General features: G+C 29.7%; 2 protein-coding genes and 1 long non-coding RNA gene across 4 annotated transcripts; 2 read left to right on the forward strand and 1 right to left on the reverse strand.

The window, feature by feature from the left end:
- Positions 1 to 1,576: 1,576 nt before the first annotated feature.
- On the reverse strand, positions 1,577 to 6,081 carry LOC149894305 (uncharacterized). Its single transcript, XR_016453513.1, has 2 exons — positions 5,538 to 6,081; positions 1,577 to 4,216 (listed from the first exon to the last, which is right to left on the reverse strand). It is a non-coding gene; the product is annotated as an uncharacterized LOC149894305 (long non-coding RNA).
- A 3,757-nt stretch (positions 6,082 to 9,838) lies between these two features.
- LOC149894306 (uncharacterized) lies at positions 9,839 to 13,580 on the forward strand. Of its 2 annotated transcripts, XM_090065715.1 has the most exons (3): positions 9,839 to 10,517; positions 11,316 to 12,167; positions 12,253 to 13,580. In XM_090065715.1, the coding sequence occupies exons 2-3, from the start codon at positions 11,334 to 11,336 to the stop codon at positions 12,328 to 12,330; spliced, it is 912 nt and encodes a 303-aa protein (XP_089921841.1). In that variant the 5' UTR covers positions 9,839 to 10,517; positions 11,316 to 11,333; the 3' UTR covers positions 12,331 to 13,580. The 2 variants fall into 2 exon arrangements, with proteins under 2 accessions (XP_089921841.1, XP_089921836.1); XM_090065710.1 differs by having other exon boundaries at positions 11,316 to 13,580.
- A 181-nt stretch (positions 13,581 to 13,761) lies between these two features.
- On the forward strand, positions 13,762 to 20,025 carry LOC149894307 (uncharacterized). The gene is made up of 12 exons (XM_090065762.1): positions 13,762 to 14,159; positions 14,788 to 14,874; positions 15,079 to 15,171; positions 15,332 to 15,412; positions 15,579 to 15,644; positions 15,995 to 16,054; positions 16,588 to 16,626; positions 18,373 to 18,411; positions 18,679 to 18,848; positions 19,038 to 19,102; positions 19,587 to 19,699; positions 19,798 to 20,025. Exons 1-12 carry the CDS (start codon positions 13,943 to 13,945, stop codon positions 20,001 to 20,003), a joined length of 1,236 nt encoding a protein of 411 aa, XP_089921888.1. The 5' UTR covers positions 13,762 to 13,942; the 3' UTR covers positions 20,004 to 20,025.
- The last annotated feature ends 86 nt before the right edge of the window (positions 20,026 to 20,111 follow it).

Below are 20,111 nucleotides of genomic sequence, written 5' to 3' on the forward strand. Positions count from 1 at the left end.
TAATGAAAATATTAGTGTTTGGACAGTTAGAAGAAGGCTTTTAGAAAGTAAGTTGCCAGCTCGAACTCCGAGGAAAGTACCATTACTTGGTAGAAAGAACATTATGAAAAGAAACATTTTTGCAAAAATTCATATTGCTTGGCGGGGACCAGATATGACCAAAAAATGGCGTAATATTTTGTGGAGTGATGAAACTAAGATCAATTTATTTAATTCTGATGGAAAACAGTATGTAAGAAGACCATCAAAGCAAGAACTTTCACCTCGCTTCACTGCGAAAACAGTGAAACACGGCGGAGGAAATATAATGGTGTGGGGTTGCTTTTCCTGGTACGGTGTGGGGCCACTTTTTTGGATCAAAGATATTATGACCCAATATACATACGTAGACATACTAAATAATGTCATGTTGCCATTTGCCGAAGAAAATATGCCGATAATTTGGCATTTCCAACAGGACTGCGACCCAAAACATACATCCAAAGTTGCGAAAGAGTGGTTTACGACCAATAATGTAAAAGTTTTAGAATGGCCACCTCAGTCACCGGATCTAAATCCTATTGAAAATTTATGGAGCCAGTTAAAACTTAAAATTTCAGGACAAAATCCAAAAAATAGAAATGAACTGTGGATGATGCTCCAGGAGGCTTGGTACAGCATTCCTGTAGAAGTTTGCAGAAAACTAGTGGATTCAATGCCGTCAAGATGCACGGAAGTATTAAAAAATAAAGGGTATGCAACAAAATATTAATAATTTGCAACCCTATTGACCTCCATCTTCATTTTTTATTTTACACCTATTATTTTGCTCGGTGTGGAATTTATTTTTTTTAAATTAAAATATATTATATATATTTAATAACTTAATATTTATTAATTTCTGTTTATTTATGTAATAAAATAAAAGTTCTAATAAAAATTCAAATTTTTATTTTATTTGTTTCAAAGATATTCTCGTATTTGTTAGTTTTTTGGTTCGCACCTATTATTTTGCTCGCCACTGTATATAAAAATTGTATGTAAAACAAAACACAAAAACTATCGATAAAAAAAACTGCGATATATTAAAATCGACACATTTTTTTTGCATCGATTTGACAAGATCGTTGCAAATTTCGGTTGGAATTCTTCTCTAAATGGTATCTAGTTCTTGCTTTTTTTAAGGCTATTTATGGATCTTATTCGGACCCTTTTATTCGGACCCTGAATAATTATTTGCCCATTCAAGCCCAAATAGATTCTATTAGATTCAAATATGGTGATCGAGCTGGCCGGAGCAATAAATGTACTTCGTTTTCTTTCATCCACGTTTTGACATTACGAACTGTATGAGCAGGCGCCATATCTTGTTGAAACTACCACCATTCTTTTCGATCAATCAGCATTCCAACTGATGGAACCATGCAGTTCTCTAGCGTTTCTATATAGGTGTGTTGGTTGATTCGGCCTATTTAAATGTTACACACACCTACTCCGTTAAAATTAACGCAGCCCCAAATACCAACACTCTCAACGCCTCGGTACAGCAGTGCGACCACCACTTTTTAGATTTAAATCTTTTAAATAAGAATTTTGCTTTTTCTTTTCATTACTTCAACGTTACTTTTATCACTGAAAATTACTTGCTTCCACTTTTCCAAAGACCACTTAATTCTCCCCTGACACCACCTTAATCTTGGAAGCCGACCTCTAGTTGTCAGTAAGGGTTTTTTAACAGTTGCATAAACACCAATATTTTTCTTAAGTAAAATGATTCTAACTGCATTTGAATAAAGACGTTTTTCTCGTTTTTTTTTGTTGATTATGTTGGTAAGTTCACGTTAACTAAACCTTGAATTGGCTCTTACTTCACGAAACATAAGGCTGCTTTTCGACCCATTTCTGTGTATCTTAATTTTCAGATCTGAGTAAATTTTAAATGTGATATGTAAATGAAAATTAATGAATCTAGAAATACTTGGTCATCTACACTTAAATTAAAATCAAATCACACCATTAGAGATGACTACTCCACGGTAATTACTGTTCCTATGTACCAAACTTAAAAAACAGAATTTGTCATTTGAATTTTAATCAGGTTTGTAGATCAAAGTGTTTTTTACAAATATACATAGTGTTTGGGTCATCAGCAAATAAATGAATATAAATCTAAATGACTAATTGGGAAGACCCACAGTTATCCATCTTTTCCAGTTTTGAGAAAAATGGATTATATTTAAGTATTTACTATATTTAAATTCATCGTTTCTTTGGGGATGATCTTGATGAAATGAATTTTGCTGCAAATGCACTTGAAAGGAGTGAATTTAATTAGGTAAAAAGAAGAATATTAAGTCGTCAACTTTCCGGCGTCATCCTTTCACATGATCAATACGGAAGTTTAACAAAGCTGGTACTACTAGAATTATGCCTTGAAAAAAGAAAATTTCAAGTTTTGCGGGTGAAATATTGACTGAAATCTGGCTTGTCTCAATTAACCAATTTCGATTAGAAAAATTGGAAATCATTTCCGATTCGTTGGAAAAAAGGATAGCAGCTGGTATGCAGATCATGTGCAAACCAGCTGCTATGCACATCATGTGTAAACAAGTCAATATTTTCTTCAAATTGTTAAGTATAAAAATTGGAGATGCAGTAAGAGGCCGAGAGGATCCTACTTCACCGTCACACAATCGTTTTCTACAACTACTAATCCCTTTCTCACAATTATTCGGAGTCGGAGTTCAATGAAGTCGGAGTTCAATGGTGTCGGAGTTCAATGGAGAATTATAGAAATCAGTCAATTAAAAATAGACAATTTGAACACGAAACTGCAGATGATCTTATTTTCAATTCGCAAAAAAAGCGTGCAAGATAGGCTCAATAAAGCCTGCTTACCAACTGACTATGAAACAAGATTAGGCGATATCTATACGCCAGAGTCGAAACGCGACCTGTTGAATGTTTCAAGTGGTATTTTTTGTTTGATAGTGAAAAGAATAAATTGTTATCTAAAGAAACTTTAGTTAATAGCGGCAAGATAAATTAAAAAGGCCACAGGAGAGCCCAATCAGCTATTTTTTTTTAACTACAAAATAAGTTTTTTTTATTTTCATGACACCTGTCATTAATATAAATAAAATCTAACCAAGTAGCAACGTATATATGGTCCGACAACGGTCCGATTCTGGCTGCGGAACAGGGCCGGGCCTGGCTTGCCAGACCTGGCGCATTATGGCCCAGGGCTGGCTAGCCATGCAGGCTCTGGCGTTTCAACGGGCCACCACTGGCAAATACTAAAAGGTCCTATGCAAGCCCATAGATTCACCAGAGCCGAATCGGTGACGGGCTAAAAACAGTAAATAGCTATTATTATAACGTTCCTCTTCATCAGTTTTATATATTGTATGTACATATCACTCAAATGTGAAAACAAAGTTTTAGATTATTAATTTATTTTAATTAAGTTATTAAAGCCGTCCATTTAAATGTTCCTTATTAATGGAATAGAGAAAATACCATTAAGTTAAATCACTCTTTTCGATTTGTAAATTTAAAACAAAATGAATATAAATTGCTTTACCAAAATAAAACCAAATTCAATAAGCCAATTCTATTTATAAATCTTATAAAGAAGAATTCGTTAACAAAAACAAACTATTTTTGACTTAATTATTATATTATATATAAAGTAAATTATTAATAATATATATTATTAACACATTTTACATATTTATTTAACATATTAAAATTATTTAAATATTCAAAAGTATTTCGTAATATTTACTTCAACTTATTCAATTCTTCGATGCTATACAAACTTTCTGTATTGCATATACTTTTTACGTATTTATATTTGCATTTATTTTTTATTTAACATGTTCAAAATTTTTTTCGTGTTTCTTACTTTAAACTCTTCGATGTTGTAAAATAATTTTCTAAGATGCTTGATCCTAAACTTCTTGAAGTTCGAACCACAAGCCATCCACAAATGTCGTAGATGAAGTTCGTGTCATCGTAAATGTAAAGAATTAGTTCTTCAGCGAGTCAAATCCGCAGGAGGAAGAAACCTTTGAACTCGTCCTTTAATACGAAAGTAGTTCTGAAATCTATGCAGAACTACTTTCGTATCAAAGAACGAGTGGATGAAGTAAGGCGACATAACGATCACTTGAATATGAAATAAGTAGACACGACGAATGTTGGTCGAGCATAAAATGGTAAGTTCTTGCAGATCCTCGGATAAGATATTTTTCACAACACAATTATCATCATCATCATCATCATCATCATCATCATCATCATCATCATCATCATCATCATCATCATCATCATCATCATCATCATCATCATCATCATCATCATCATCATCATCGTCATCATCATCATCATCATCATCATCGTCATCATCGTCATCATCATCATCATCGTCATCATCATCATCATCATCATCATCATCGTCATCATCATCATCATCATCATCATCATCATCATCATCATCATCATCATCATCATCATCATCATCATCATCATCATCACTTATCAAAAATTAAGAAAATTTATTTATAGTTTGTTATTTTATTACCTTATTTTTATCTATGGAAAATAAGTTCTTTTTATTACTTATTATGCACTTCTCTATCTTTCTAAAAACATTTTATCATAAAAATTCTAAATGTAAATAATTAAACAAAAATTAAAGTAATATATTTCATATTTAAGTTACATAGAACTTCAAGTGTAGCAAAGAACTTTTATTCAAACGCTTATCTCTGTACTAACATTCTAAATTTCTAAAACTAGTAAAGCCATTAGACCGGGTGAATAAAAACGAGCAATTGCTTTTACTCAGTAATTGGTCAGCTTTACGTGAATTAAAACTTCAGAAGTTTTCCTCATATTTCTATTCACGTAAAGGTAACAATTTACTCAGTAATTGCTCAATTTTACGTGAATAAAAACTTAAGAAAAGTTGTTGAAGTTTCTATTCAAGTAAAGCTGACCAATTACTGAGTGAAAGAAATTGCTCATTTTTCGGCCTATTGATTTTATTATGCAATTGTTTAGCAGCACTCATCTTTTTCAGCATATTTTTAGGCTCAAATAAAACAAATAGCTTTATTAAATTTTCAATTTTATACCAGTCTTAAAATTTTATTTTATCAAATTTTTTATATATACCAGTCTTCCTGTGGTATAGATAAATCAGGACTTTTCCAAAGTAAAGGGGAAAAACTCCAAGTGCAAATGAAAAAAACCTGGGAAGACTGACATTTTAATGAAACATTTATCAATTAATTTATTAGTTTATAATCATATTAGCATCATACTAATAATAATTCATGTAAGTAAACCTTAAGAAACTGATTATTAAATTTTTTTTATTCATTCAAAGTAAAAATTCCAACAAAACTAAATTTTTCGTTACTTATAACGAGTCTTTTTTCTATACATAAAATCCTTATACGAAACCTTATACTAAGAACTATACTAAATCCTTATACTAAGAAATGCGCAATATATTTTTAGAACAACTTTTGTTAAAACATGATGCCTACCTATTCCACAGTTAAGTTTTCTCAAGGAAGTAATGCAGAAAGTCTAAAGAAATCTAGCACCGAACTAATCATTTTGTCTGTTCATACTTTTGATTAGTGATGACTCCAAATATTCCTGCGGTCACGCGATACTAAAGTGACAGTTTGAGTGACGGCTCGATGTCCTCACTGTGTTTTAGATGAAGCGAAACAGCGCTGTTATTGTTCCCATGCTACAAAAATAGAAATTCAAAACGAAACAAACATTTTAACAATTTATCAAAGGTTTTAATAGTTCCAATTAAAAGCAAAGTTCACAACTTAATAAGTGAAATATTATTTGGTAAATAAATCTTCAAATAAATAAATCTTGAATTTTAAACGCGCGCCTACGTAAACAATTAACAGGCAGCTTTTCGATTTGCTGAGTTAAAAATCGTTAAAAACAAAATCAAAAATCAAAAATAGAACTTTGAGATTTTTTTTAAACAAAGGTCTTAACCCATCCATTGCACAGTGGGCCAGAATGCACTTTTACTGGACAAAATTCGTAACTAATTTAATATTAGAGCTATATTCACTAAAATTAGTATGAGTACTAATATGATGTCTGCGCTTTTTATGAAGGTAATATTTGTTTATTTCGTTGCTATGGATACCTTTATTTTGCTTAGCAACAACCTACTTTTGTTATCTGCAGATACTTTATAAGTCCTACATTCACTAAATTTGGCATGAGTACCAATATGAGATCACATTTCTTACAAAAGTAATAATTTTTTAAATTTAGTTGTTATGGATACTTATATTGCTTAGTTACCGGATATTTTCCTTAGTTACAAAGTGGTAAATTGATATTTGAATATTTTATCGGATTTTTGACCCACCTAAATTGAATAACAATTGAGTATTTAGGTAAATAATGTTTTAGGAATAATAAAAGCAAAAAATAGTGCAAGAAAACATTATCAATTTTAAATTACATCAAAAAGTTATAAAACAATAATATCGTTTGAAGATTGTTTAAGTAATTGGAAAACATCTGAAGGAAATGCTTTATGATTTGTTTGGTGTGATGTTGATTTACGCAGTGATGAAATAACAGGATCACTGGAAGCTAGGAGTCTATTGATAAGATCAGTATTTGTTGCTTTTCTGGATGTTTTTCGGCTGAAATTTTCGCGATAAAATTTAAAGTCTTTACTTCTAGCCTCTTGAGCTTCCTCTGACATAAGTCCGATGGGTAATGTAAGGCTTTTAATTATGTCATGTTCATGTATCAATACTTTGTGAACTGATTGAGCCATATAATACCATGGATAAAGGGACACATATAGTATAAAGGTGTCAAAATAATCCTTGAACTTTAAACAGTCTATTTCATATCCTAAAGAGAGCGTTACCAAGATAATGTAAAATCTGAATATAAGGTTTTGATCAATACCCAGAATTTCAGCTGTTTGTTCATATGCTGCAAAAGCACGCCTTGAGGTATTGCCATCATCGCTTGTTCCAGAACCACCACTTATAGGGAAATCAACAACAAGTCCCATTTTGTTCATAAAATCAGTCTGAATCTTTCGTTTAGCTACAGATGCCTTTTCTTTGTGTTCTTTAAATCTTGCTTGCCACTTTCTTGTTTCTTTTTTACATGCAATGTGCAATACCATCTCAAAAAATCAAATCCATGCATGAAGACTGGAAAGACCATCTTTAAACTCTCTGTTAGTATAATCTATATTAAGGATATCAAGGCTATTCATATTTTTTGGAGAGACATTGGTATGAGTTATTTTTTTCAGATAATATTGTTTGAACCTTCTCATCAATCATTGTAGGTTCAATAATACAATTCACTTCAATAGAAGATTCGCAAACCTCTAATAAAATCATACCCAAGCTTTCTTTCTCAATTTTAATGTACTGATCTTCTTCAATCACAGATTCCTTGGACTCCATTTTATATGCAAATCTTATGGGTCTACAATAGGCTGTGGAGGACGACTTTTGATTTCTCCAAATAGGCACCTTTTCGTTGCTGTTGTTAAATCCAGTCAAACCCAATGGGACTAGACAAGTAATAAATAATGATTTTTCACGCTTTAAATCTCTGTTAATGTCAGGTTCTAATAAAACCTGTTTATAAATGCTTTGGCCAGTAGCACCATCAAAATCAGCCTTACACCTTAGTGTCATTGTTTTTATTGCTTTGTTGTTCAATATCAAGTGCCTTAGCACAGGTTCCTGAACTGCACAGATTCTTTGCAAAGTATGAATCATTAAATCTTTTAAAGGAACTGAAGCTAAACAGTCCTCCGCTGTTATGTTTGCAGGATAACATTTCAATTTTGCATCTCTGACATCATTGTAAGTGGGGTAGATGTTATATTCTTTCTCCAAGGCTCCGCTTCTAATCAATTGATAGGAAGCTTTTGTCAGACTTGCATCAATTATTAAAGCCAGTGCTTCGTCTGCTGAATATTAAGTTGCTTTATCTGTATTTGAAATATTTAAAACGTTCTTGGCAGCAATAACAATAGATTCATCTTTAAATTTTTTATTAGCAGCAAAATATAATTCATTGGATGAATGAGCTTCAATTAAACAACATACACGCTGTTTTTTAGTTTTATTAGAACTATTATCAAATGCAACTGGTTTTCGACCACGTCTAATTGCAGTTGGTTCATTGTCTTTTTTTTCTGACAATTAAATATTCATTAAGCCAGTTCACAAACTTCTTTTTAACATTTTTGACAGTTTGCAGATTTCCACTTTTTTTTAAACAAGTAAACAAATCGTTGAACAGCATGTCTAAAATCAGCGTCTTTAAAATCAGCAAATTTTGGCTGAATAAATTTTAATATATCTTCAGTAATATTTTGTTTTTAAATACTAAGATTGTTTTTTTGGAGAAAATTATGAATGTCTAAGTTTAATAAAACCATATCTAAATAATTATTGTAACAAGTATTTTGTATTTAAAAGTAAAATGTTATAATATATATGCCGCCTGGACCACTTATTCTTGTTAGTAAATAAGTTACTACAAGTGTTAGTAATTAAAATTAAAAGTAATTAAATTACTGTCAGTGTTAGTAATTAAATTACTAACAACTACCGAAAATATGTTGTTACTATGCTATGCAAAGTAAGGTATCCATACTAACCAAAAAAAATAATCTCATAAGAATTGTGAATCTCATTTTAATACAAACCCCCAATATTGTGTACTTAGCGCAAGTAAAATACTGTTAAAACAACGTTAATGTAAAAATGAGTTGTTGCTATGCAAAGTTTAGTACTATAGCAACCAAGTTAAAACATACATAAAATCTGAACGGGGATTTAAGGGGACAAGCAATCAATTAAAACTCGATTGAAGCATCATATAGCTCAAATAAATATAAGACAACACATGGCAAATTGTGGTAATTATTAGTTAGTGTGCGGCGAAAAATAAGTTTCTTAAGAAATTTTTTTTTTTAATCTGTGATTTTCAAAGTATAACTGAGATAACATGCTATGACAAATTTATTTCACACATTGGTTTTTCTTATCTCTAAATACTCTAGAATAACATGTACCCAGTGGGAAAAAAGATATCTTTAGACGAATAAAAGACGTCTTTTTTATGACTTATTATGTCTTTTTATAAATAGCTTAAATAAAGACGTGGAAAAGACGTCTTTTAAAAAGACGATTTTAAAAAAGAGGTCGAAAACTACGTAAATCGGTTGTACGTCTTTCTCAAGATGTAGAAAAGACGTCTTTTTTGGTTCAATGGCTTTTAAAAAAAAATTTTTTTAAGAATTTCATTTCTTCTATAAAGAAATGCGCGCGCATTGCTTTAAAGAAAAGCAGTTCTTTAACCAGAATTACACGACAATTACTATTTTTGATATGAGGTTTTTTTTTATAATTTATGTAATAACATATACATAATATAATGTTTATATACAATACATTATATATATATATATATATATATATATATATATATATATATATATATATATATATATATATATATATATATATATATATATATATATATATATATGGCGCTATTTTACTTTTGCATCCCCCTATTTTTTTTTTTTGCAAATTATGAAAGATCGTCGTTTAAAACGAAGAAAACGTATAAGAAACAATACTTTTAGACCAGCTTAACGTACTCTTATTTCAATCTGAAAAAATTAAAAACTTCAACGAGAACGTTAATATTCGCCATTTTTTAAACGCGATGACGAATTTAATAAAATAACTAAAATGTTACAGTTATTGACCTGGTTTTTATTGCTTGGTAGTTATATCATAGTTTCCGCAATGATTAGCATTCGGATATACCGTTTAAAATTATAAAAATTAAAACAGCAGTGAAAACCATGTTTAATTTCTAAAAAATTATTTTAACTTTTTAAAATCCTCATCGCGTTGAAAAAATGTTACGTTTTTAAATTTTGAAAACCATCCCAGTCCTTTTTTAATGCATATTTTGGGGTGGGATGCCATCCCGGTACATAATAAATTAATGGAAATTTTATTTTATTTTCCTCCAATAAATAAACTTGTAAAAACAATTTTAAAGTTTGCGGCAATATGCGAATTTAAATGAACTAAAGTCTCAGCTGTTATTTAAAAATTTGCGGTAGAAAACTAAATCGATAATTATAAAACATTGCGTCTTTTCCTTTGTATTTTAAATAAAAAGTTACCAAGCAACAAAAAGCGACATTGGCTTTTTTTTTCGTTAAAGTATCATTAGAGTTTTTTTTGGTGAAATAAAATATAGTACAAAGTAGATTTACTCAACATTAAATGTTATGATTTAAATAAATTTACTTATTATAAATATGGATAAATGGCTAGCAAGCGGAAGGAAAAGAAAGTTAACCAGTAATAGTTCTAAAAGTAATTTGAAAAATGACACTGAAATAAATAAAGAAGTGACAGATTTTTCGAGTATTGAAACTTGCCAATTCTTTCCTCAATGTGACGGTATTTTTTTTCAATTATTTAAAAATTGGTAAATGCAAAAAAATAAGACTTGTTTAAAAATAAAATGTTTAAATATACCATTGTTTTTTGATTGCTTAATGACGTTTGATGTGAAACTCAACTCAATATTTTACGGTGACAGTCTCTTAAGAATATAACGGACCTCAAGTTGTTTTTTTAATATGGGTTTTTTACTATAGGGATACTCTAGGGATTTATAATTCTAAAAAAAATATTAAAAACCATCCCGCTACCTTTTTTTTCCCACTTCGAGCACTGTATATATATATATATATATATATATATATATTATTAATATATATATATATATATATATATATATATATATATATATATATTTTTTTCCCACTTCGAGCACTGTATATATATATATATATATATATATATATATATATTATTAATATATATATATATATATATATATATATATATATATATATATATATATATATATATATGTATATATATATATATATATATATATATATATATATATATATATATATATATATGTATATATATATGTATATATATATGTATATATATATACTATGTATATATATATATACTATGTATATAGTATGTATATATATATACTATGTATATAGTATGTATATATATATGTATATATATGTATATGTATATATATATATGTATATATATATGTATATATATATATGTATATATATATGTATATATATGTATATATATATATAAATATATATGTATATACATATGTATATATAATATATATGGCAGGGATATTTCTGCTTTTAGTTATTTTATCAAATTAGCATGGAAAGTCAGTATTTCAAGCATTATAGGCAAAAAAACAAAGCTGTGTCGTCTATTCTCAAAAAAGCTTCTTTCGATTATGAAGACATGGGATCATTGTTGCCTAGAAATAACACTACTTATGTAGATTCCTTTCTAAATGATTCTATTTTAAATGATACCCAATTTTGTTCTGTGGTTCATGAAACAGATTTTGATTTTGATGAGACTTCTTTTTCTGCATATCCGTTGGATAGTAGTAGTAGTGAAGAAAGCTGTGCAGACAAGGAAGACAAATCTTTCCAAAATGATTTTTCTAACCTTGTTCAAAAACACAATGTTTCCAGACAATTTGTAGAAGATCTTCTTAAGCTATTAAGGGAAAATAGTCATCCAGAACTCCCTAAATCTTATCGTGGTTTGTGTAACAACAATGTATCTGACTTTAAAATTCAAAAAAGATGTGGTGGCGAGTATATTTATCTTGGTCTTAAAAATTCTTTATTAAAGTTTGTAGAGTGTGAATTAGAAAAACAAACCTTGGAAATCAGTTTTAACATTGATGCACTACCTGTGTTTAATTCTAGAAAAACATCATTTTGGACTATCTTATGCCTTATTAGGAAAACAGTGTTTGTTGTTGCTTTGTTTTATGGAACAAAAAAACCAACGCCGGTGCAGGAATTTCTCCGAGAATTTTTGGAAGAACTTGAAACTCTTTCTGAATATGGTATAGTATCAAGCATAGCTACTCACCAAATTGTGGTCAAGGCATTTGTCTGTGATGCGCCAGCACGATCGTTTTTGAAATGTATTGTTGGTCACACTGGTTATGAATCCTGTGAGCGATGTTTGGTAAGAGGAAATTGGTTAGGTAGGGTTGTTTTTAACAGTGATGATCTCTTTTCTTTGAGAGTTTCAGTGGATTTTGACAATTTAGAGTATCTTGAAAGTGGTCACCAAATTGGAAAATCTCCATTTATTGGAATGGTTTGCTGCATTAGTCAATTTGTTTTAGACTACATGCACTTGGTGTGTCTTGGAGTCATGAAACGAGTATTAACTTTTTTGATTAATGGACCGAGGATTTGCAGACTCTCTGCAGCTACAAAAGACTCAATATCTTCAGGCTTGTCTTTGTTGAGTCAAAAGCTTCCCTCTGATTTTGCAAGACAACCTCGATCCCTTGATGAGCTCAGCTACTGGAAAGCCACAGAATTTAGACAATTCCTTTTGTATACTGGTCCCCTAGTGTTAAAAAAAACTGTGCCTAAAAAGGTTTATGACATTTTTCTAGTTTTACATGTTGCAATGTCAATACTTTTAACTGATGATGATGGCAAGCGAAACCATTTTTTAGATTATGCTAGAAATCTTACTCAGTATTTTGTAGCAAATGCAAAGCATGTCTTCGGAGAGACCTTCTCAGTTTATAATGTTCACTCTCTCATTCATCTTGCTGATGATGTTGAAAATTTTAATTGCTCCTTGAATCAATTGTCCGCATTTCCTTTTGAGAATTTTTTACAGCAAATCAAAAAATGCATTAAAAGTGCTCACAATCCGATTGCTCAAGTTTGTTGTAGATTGGTTTCACCAAGAATTTTAATTGAGAGTGGAAAAAAGTACAAAATCTGTAAAAGGTTTAGAGATTCATGGTTTATTCTTGGAAGCGGGAAATTGTGTTTTGTGAAGGAAAAAATTGACAAATCCACTTATAAATGTGGTGTCTTCAGGAGAAGGGACTTAGAGTGTTTATACAACACACCTCTTGATTCAAGAAATCTAGGAATTGGTTTTGTTCGAGATATTTTGAACAGAAAGGCAGAAGATGTGCTTTTAAAAGCTGATGAATTGATTAAAAAAGCTGCTGTATTACCATTTGAAAATGGTCATGCAATTTTTCCATTGTTGCATAATAAAGAACGCTAAATGCAATATTTGACTCTATAATAAACATGATTTTAGATTATTTATATAAATAACAAAGTATACATATCATATTATTCCTGATAAATGTCCCCTAAATCCAAACTCATATTATATTATGGATATAAGCCCTTTGATATATGCACTACATATTAAAATACATCAATCACAAAACCATTAACTGGATATATTAGGGAAACTGACAACAAAGGGGATAAGACTGTAAACTCAACAAAGAAAGACTATAAATGTCTATATAATTGTTTCTTAAAAATAAAATAGAAAAAATTTTTGTCACATCTTTCATGTACACTTGAAAAATATAAAAACTTGTAAATTTATTTTGACACAAATTGTTATACACCCGGATATGTGCTCACCAATTATCAGTCTAAAAAAGGCTTACCAATGAATTGTAAGCCCAGTACCCTTATCTGGGATGATGCGGTATGTATAATATATATATATATATATATATATATATATATATATATATATATATATATATATATATATATATATATGTATCTTTGACAACTTGTTTATCTTTAAACTTTTCACTTAAAAATCTATTCTTATTACATTGTTGTTGTTTTTTTCTATGTTTTTTTTTTATTGAAAATTCATTGACTTCATTGAAGATTTAATTTATCATTGATTTTAAATATAGTGCTTTTGTATACTTAAAACATTTTGCTTAAATGGAGTTTAAAAATGGATGGGCCGCAGCTGTTTGGCTAGAAAATGTTAATGGGAAGAAGCAAAAAGTGGATGGTGTGGTGCCAGTAAATTGGTTAGACAAGGGAGAGAAAAAATTGTATTGGCCACAAGGCATAAATGTACTGAAGTACAAAAATTCTCCACCAAACAAAGAGCTATGGTATCAGTATGATCTAGTCTCAATTAAGTTAGTTGCAGGTAAGTGTTTTAAAAAGTTTTACAGTTTCATTTTGGATTTTAACACATAAGCAAGGCTGAAATACGCATGTAGTTAGACTTTACAAACATTCAATATGTCACCTAATTTTTTAATATGTTGTTCTTGAAGATTGTTGTTTATTTCTAAGGTGACCATACATACGTGTTTGACGGTAGTTTTGCGCTTTTGGGGTTTGTATGCGTTTGTGTACGCATTTATACATTAAAAAAAGCAAATAAAATTCATGTGCTACCCTGCTTTTTGTCCTGTTTTAAAAAATTGAAATTAAACATATATTCAAAAAAGTTAGTACAACTTAAAAAAGGGTAAGGCGAGACTGCCTTGAAAATATAAAAAATATAATTAATCATTCTATTAGATGAATATAGATGAATATAGAAGGAATAAAAAAAATTGCCCTTGGGCGCCTTTATTTTTATTTTAATTTTTGGCGCCTCTTGAAAAAGTCCTCCCCCTTTAAAGAAAACGTATTTAAATCAGGCTATGGGCCTGATTTGAATTCCATTTGTATTTATACATACCAAGTTTATTCCTTGTAGGCGTCTGGTATTTTTCAAATATAGTCACCTTATTTATTATATATTAAATTAAAATATTTATTTCCAGACGAAAAAGAAACCTGTGAACAATATCTGTCTGTATTTACGTGTTCAAGTGCCAGCGAAACGGACAATAGAAAAGAAGAAGCATTGAGTAAGCTTGCAATTTTTTTTTTTTCAATGTTTTTAAATGATCTGAATAATTTTGATGTTTGTATTTAGTTAAATGATGAAATTGTTAAGACAAAAGATTGGCTCTTTATCTTTTATGTTAAAGTTGTTATTTCCTTTTTAACTGTTGTCTGTCATTAACAAAGCAAGTAAAAAATGCACATAATGACAGTAGATTTATCTTTAGAATTGTCTGCAAAACTGTGCTCTAGTTTGCCAGTCCCACCAAAGTTGTTTTCAGAAAAAGTTGACTTTTCTTCATCTTCTGTTTCAGATAAAGGTGCGTTTAATTTTAAATCATTTTATTAATATAAGTAACTAATAAGTGTCTATTTCTCTTGCAAAGTCTCACAATATAGTATTTAAACATGGTAGAACAAAGTCTTTTTACAGTAACTTTATCAATTACTTTAAATTAAGTTTTAAAAAACTAAATTCAGAGAAAACACAACCAACATGGATCCAGAGGAATAGCTCAAGATTATGGTCGTCTACCCCAAAGCGTCCACATTCTACTATTAGTAAGTCAAATTTTGTTATGTAAAACACAATTATCTAATCATATCTATCAATTATATAATCAATTATCTAATCATATCAATTATCTAATCATTATCTAATTTGGTTGATTTACTCATCACAGTAAAAATGTTTTTTTGTGATTCAAAATTTGTGCTTTTTTTTAAGGTTGTGAATCATCAACTTCTTGTAAAAGACCGCAATTGAGCCTTGCAGCATCAGGCCAGCTTAGTGGTAAGCTCAGAAACATTTAATGTTTAATGGAAATATGTAGAAATCCATTCAATTTTTTTTGTATTTCGCACCTGTTTAAGAAAAGGGTTGTATCTCCAAAATGCAAAAAAAAATTTGTGTTGTCCAATACGTCTCTTCTCTATAATGGTATTCAACACAATGGCATATACACCTTTTTTATAATTATTAATAACTCATTAATTATAAATATTCAAAGCATAATACTTTAAGATAACATGGATAATATTCCATAGTTTTTACTGTCTGAATTTCTCATTTTTGGCAAAAATGGATATACGTCCCTTTTCTACAATGGGTGCAATTTAAAGATGTATAAATGTTGTATTTAGATTCTGAATATGAAAGTACTATACCATCAACAGAAGAATCATTGGCTAACATGTCTGGCGGTTTGTCTTATTAAATTCCATGTTTCTTTGAAACCATTTACAATGTGATTTGTTTGCTGTAAACTAGGCTCATCATGTTGTTTTGTATATTTTATGTTATTCAGAAATACTTCTTACTTAAGTCAATTTTTCATTATTGACTGATTGACCTTAATATAAGACAAGGGTTGAATTAAGAGATCGCGAATTACAATATTTGTAAAAGTATCTGGTCTTCAAAGTTTCAGTTTATGGAAAACCATGAATTTATGGAAGAGGCTTTAATTTGTTAGGTGAAGTAGCTAACAAATGAAACTTTGAAGAATAGATAATTTATAATTCTAGATTTTTTATCTAGATAAAATGTAGATAAATTATAATTAACTAGATAGCTTTATAATTTGCGATCTCTTAATTTAACCGTTGTAAGATGATTGAAATTTTTTTTTTGTTGATAAAAAAAAGATGTTTCTGAATATTATGTTTTGATCGATCTGCTGCTTATAATCTTGACTATCATTCATATTTCATATTTTACTATTAATTTTTCTCAGGTACAGCTGTATTTCCAATTGACCCAACTTCAAAAAAAGGTATGCTTTTTCATGTTGCTATTACATTTTTTTAAATATATATAAATATATATTTATATATATATATATATATATATATATGCATTACAGCCATATGTTAACATATCAGGATACTCTTGTTTGATAAACTCTTTCATTTTCTTCATCTTAGCTTCATTGTCAGTGCAGACAGCAAATACAAACTTATTATAATCATTTTTTATGCTAACTATAGCTTCATTGATGATTTTGAAGCAGTATTCTGCAGTTTTTTTTTCTGATCCTGAGTCAACTATGTTGTACAAATAACTCTTTTTTCCATCATAAAATGAGTGAGCAATTATTGGGTCATTCTGAATACTAGACCATCCTTCTTGACAAATTATCAACGTGTCTTTGGTTTCCAGTTCGTTCTTTATCCCAGCTGACAGATCATCATAGACTTCATTTAATAGATCTCCACCCAGTTTCTTTCGGCTTGGTGGGACATACCTAGGACGAAGAAGAGAGCCAAGTTTCTGAAACTCACAATTTTCCACTGAATTAAAAGACATGTTAGAGCTGAAAAAAAACCGGGCAACTTGCTTGTCTATGGCATCTTTCTGATCATTTGATGTTCTAACTACAAAGTTATTTAAGTTACTACTTTTAATTTTTTTTGCTAATGTGGAGCTGGACATAATAGATCCTTTGGAAATTGAAGTATCTGACTCATTTGACAAGAGGCTAATATTGCTCATTGAGCTTCCAGGTCTTGGTTCTTGTTCATCAGTGTCCTTCTTTCTCTCTATACACTTCTCCAAATGAATACGAACTCTTTCAATTTTTCCACTAATCTTCTCTGAACAATGGTCACACTGAACACTATTTTTGTCCCCTTCTTTCTCACTGACCTCCTTCCACTCCCATCCTTTCTTCCTTCCACTTCTGAATGGCATTCTTATAAAGGTTTTTTTCTGAAAAATACACATTGCATCGAAATATGCAAGTTAAATATACTTAATGCTACACAAATAATAATACTGTTTGAATAAAAGTTTCTTGAATAATTTGTAAGATAGAACACAGGCCTGACTTTGATATGGTTGATGAAAGCCACTGAGATCACTGAAAGTATATTGTAAAAAATACTAAAACTCTTTTTTTCAGAAACATTTCAAAAAAATCATGTCTTTTAAAAAATTTGATTCTTATTAAATACTATATTCTGATCATATCCATATCTTCTTTTAAATAATTACCTTTTAATTAGTCATAATTGTGTTTAAATGTTTTCTGAAATAAATAAATCACAGAAAAAAAACCAAGCAAAGAGAATCCTTTAAATAAAATATTATTTTAAAAAAACCCAAAAAAACCCGGGTTTTTTTGGGTTTTTTTAACTGGGTTTTTTTAGGTGGGTTTTTTAATGCCAACCCTGCCAAAAACCCAGAGGAACACTGCTAAATGACTTAAGTTTTAGTGTAGCACATCTAACCATGTTGCAGCTGTAGGATACGAGGATAGTGCTTTTATATAATATGTGTTTAAGTTAAACAATGTGAACAATTTAGATTAATCAAATAAACACTATGTTAAAGGATGCATGCTTTGGATATAATGATTGTTAGCAGCAAACCGAATGATATATCTTAGGATTTCTTTATTTAAAGTATATTACCATGCTGCATAGAAAGCTTGAAATAACTAGAAATTGTTTGATAATATTTCTGTAAATAACTTGATCCTTTTCAATGATATTCTATTTCTGCATATAATTATTTTTAGATCCCTTTGAGAAGCTACGGTTTCCACTAAGCGATGCTGGTAAGGTTGTTTTAAATTCTAATTTTTTAGATTTAATATTTATTTTTTGACTCTTTTTTTCTATTCACAGGAATTCAATGGAGTTTTTATTTAGTTGAACTTTGCAAATTAAAATCATTTTAAAAATTATTCCTGTGTAAAATGTGTTGAATTGGTCTCTTATTTTAAATGCTAGATAGGAGGACTTTGGGATTTTTTTTAAAAAAAAATCAAGGCTTCTACAAGAATTATTATTTGCACAAGATTTTTTATCTTAATCGGTTTCAGAGTACCAGAAACTTTCACTTGGTCTCTTGTGGGAGATAAAAGAAAATGTTGTTAATTGTCGTTGGCCAACAGAAGAAAAGGATAGCCGAGCAATAAAAATGATGGCAACGATGGAGGATTTTAATGCCTTAGAAAGAGAGTTGTTAGACGAACAGAAACGTTCAATCATGGTATTTGTTTTTTGTTTTTTTTTATGTGTCTAGTTTTTTCATATTCAAACAAGATTGAAAAGTTATGGAATTTCCAATGTCTTGTCATTTTAGTATTAAAATTTTATAAGTAAGGTTAGAGAACCTCGCTATAACCAGAAAGCTGTTTTTAAACAACGTTACCATGGTATTTATTGTGTTGCCTTACAGAGAAAATCTTTACGTCAAGTCCGTGGTTTAGATACAAAAGACCAAGTAAAAATGATACTGGAAAGGTACACTTTCTTATAGCTAAACATCATTGCAGTTTTCTTGTCTTCATTTTTGTTTATGTGTGTTTCATCTGTGATGCTAATAATATTGCCTGTTTTTATAATTTTATGTTTTTAAGTAAAGCATCATAATGTTTCAGGCTAAAATAGAGATTTGAATAATACTTTTATCCAGTTTAAATAAATAACAACTCTTAATGTGTATTAGCTGAATTATCTTTTCGTTTTTGAAAGTCTTTAGTCAATAAAGGATTTTTAAATTGTTATGGGTCTACAACACTTAATTTCAGCGAAATTAAATTAAAGAGTCACGTCATAGAAGACAGGAAAAGTATCAATATCTGTTTTCGATAACTTGTCTTTTATAGCAAATCTGAGAGCTGCAAATGCTTAGTTTGGTTTAAGTACTACATAATATAAAAGATCGTTGTACAGTCATTTTGATAATAATAAATTTCTTTAGCATACTCATTTTTTATATTTTAAGACTGTTTACCGTTGGACTCCTGTCCCAATTTAACTTAGCGGGGACAAAAAGAAAGGACCGCACTGGAAACAAGAGGGGGTTGAAAGGATCAGCTCTTTTTGAATTAATAGTCGGTAAGTCTAATGTGTTTCACTCAGCTGATAAAATTTCATTTGCTATTTCATATTACATAAAAACAATTGACTGTTTTTCATGTTCACTTATTTTTTAGAAGTCGTAGCCAGCTCGTTTAAAAAAAGTTCTCGACGAGAAATAGTTAATTTTATCCAGAGAAAGCTGAAGAACGCCCCTGATCAAATCGGGGGGTCGCGTAAGAACCAACGCCCAGAAACAGAGGAGAAAGCTCAAGTAACAGAGGAAAAAGAGGAACGTGAAGATAATGATGAATCTGGAGATGAATCTGCTGATGACTCTTAAATTAATATATTCTGTTGAACAATCCTGCTGTTTTATTTATAAATAATTCTCCTATGTTTAAACCTATAAAAGATGAAGAAAATGCTTCCTCTTTTACATTGACTTTTA

This window comes from Hydra viridissima, unplaced genomic scaffold (genome assembly GCF_058129835.1).
Source record: "Hydra viridissima isolate aposymbiotic clone 2 unplaced genomic scaffold, HvirCarnegie_v1 scaffold_1, whole genome shotgun sequence".
NCBI classification, from domain to species: domain Eukaryota; kingdom Metazoa; phylum Cnidaria; class Hydrozoa; order Anthoathecata; family Hydridae; genus Hydra; species Hydra viridissima.

What these genes read in the sequence shown, in the direction of transcription:
- LOC149894307 (XM_090065762.1), top strand. Translation starts at nt 13,943, where the DNA reads ATGGAGTTTAAAAATGGATGGGCCGCAGCTGTTTGGCTAGAAAATGTT. An exon ending in ATTGGCTAACATGTCTGGCG is followed by an intron (nt 16,055 to 16,587) that starts GTTTGTCTTATT and finishes AATTTTTCTCAG; the next exon opens with GTACAGCTGTATTTCCAATT. An exon ending in AACAGAAACGTTCAATCATG is followed by an intron (nt 18,849 to 19,037) that starts GTATTTGTTTTT and finishes GTTGCCTTACAG; the next exon opens with AGAAAATCTTTACGTCAAGT.
- LOC149894306 (XM_090065710.1), top strand. Translation starts at nt 11,334, where the DNA reads ATGGAAAGTCAGTATTTCAAGCATTATAGGCAAAAAAACAAAGCTGTG.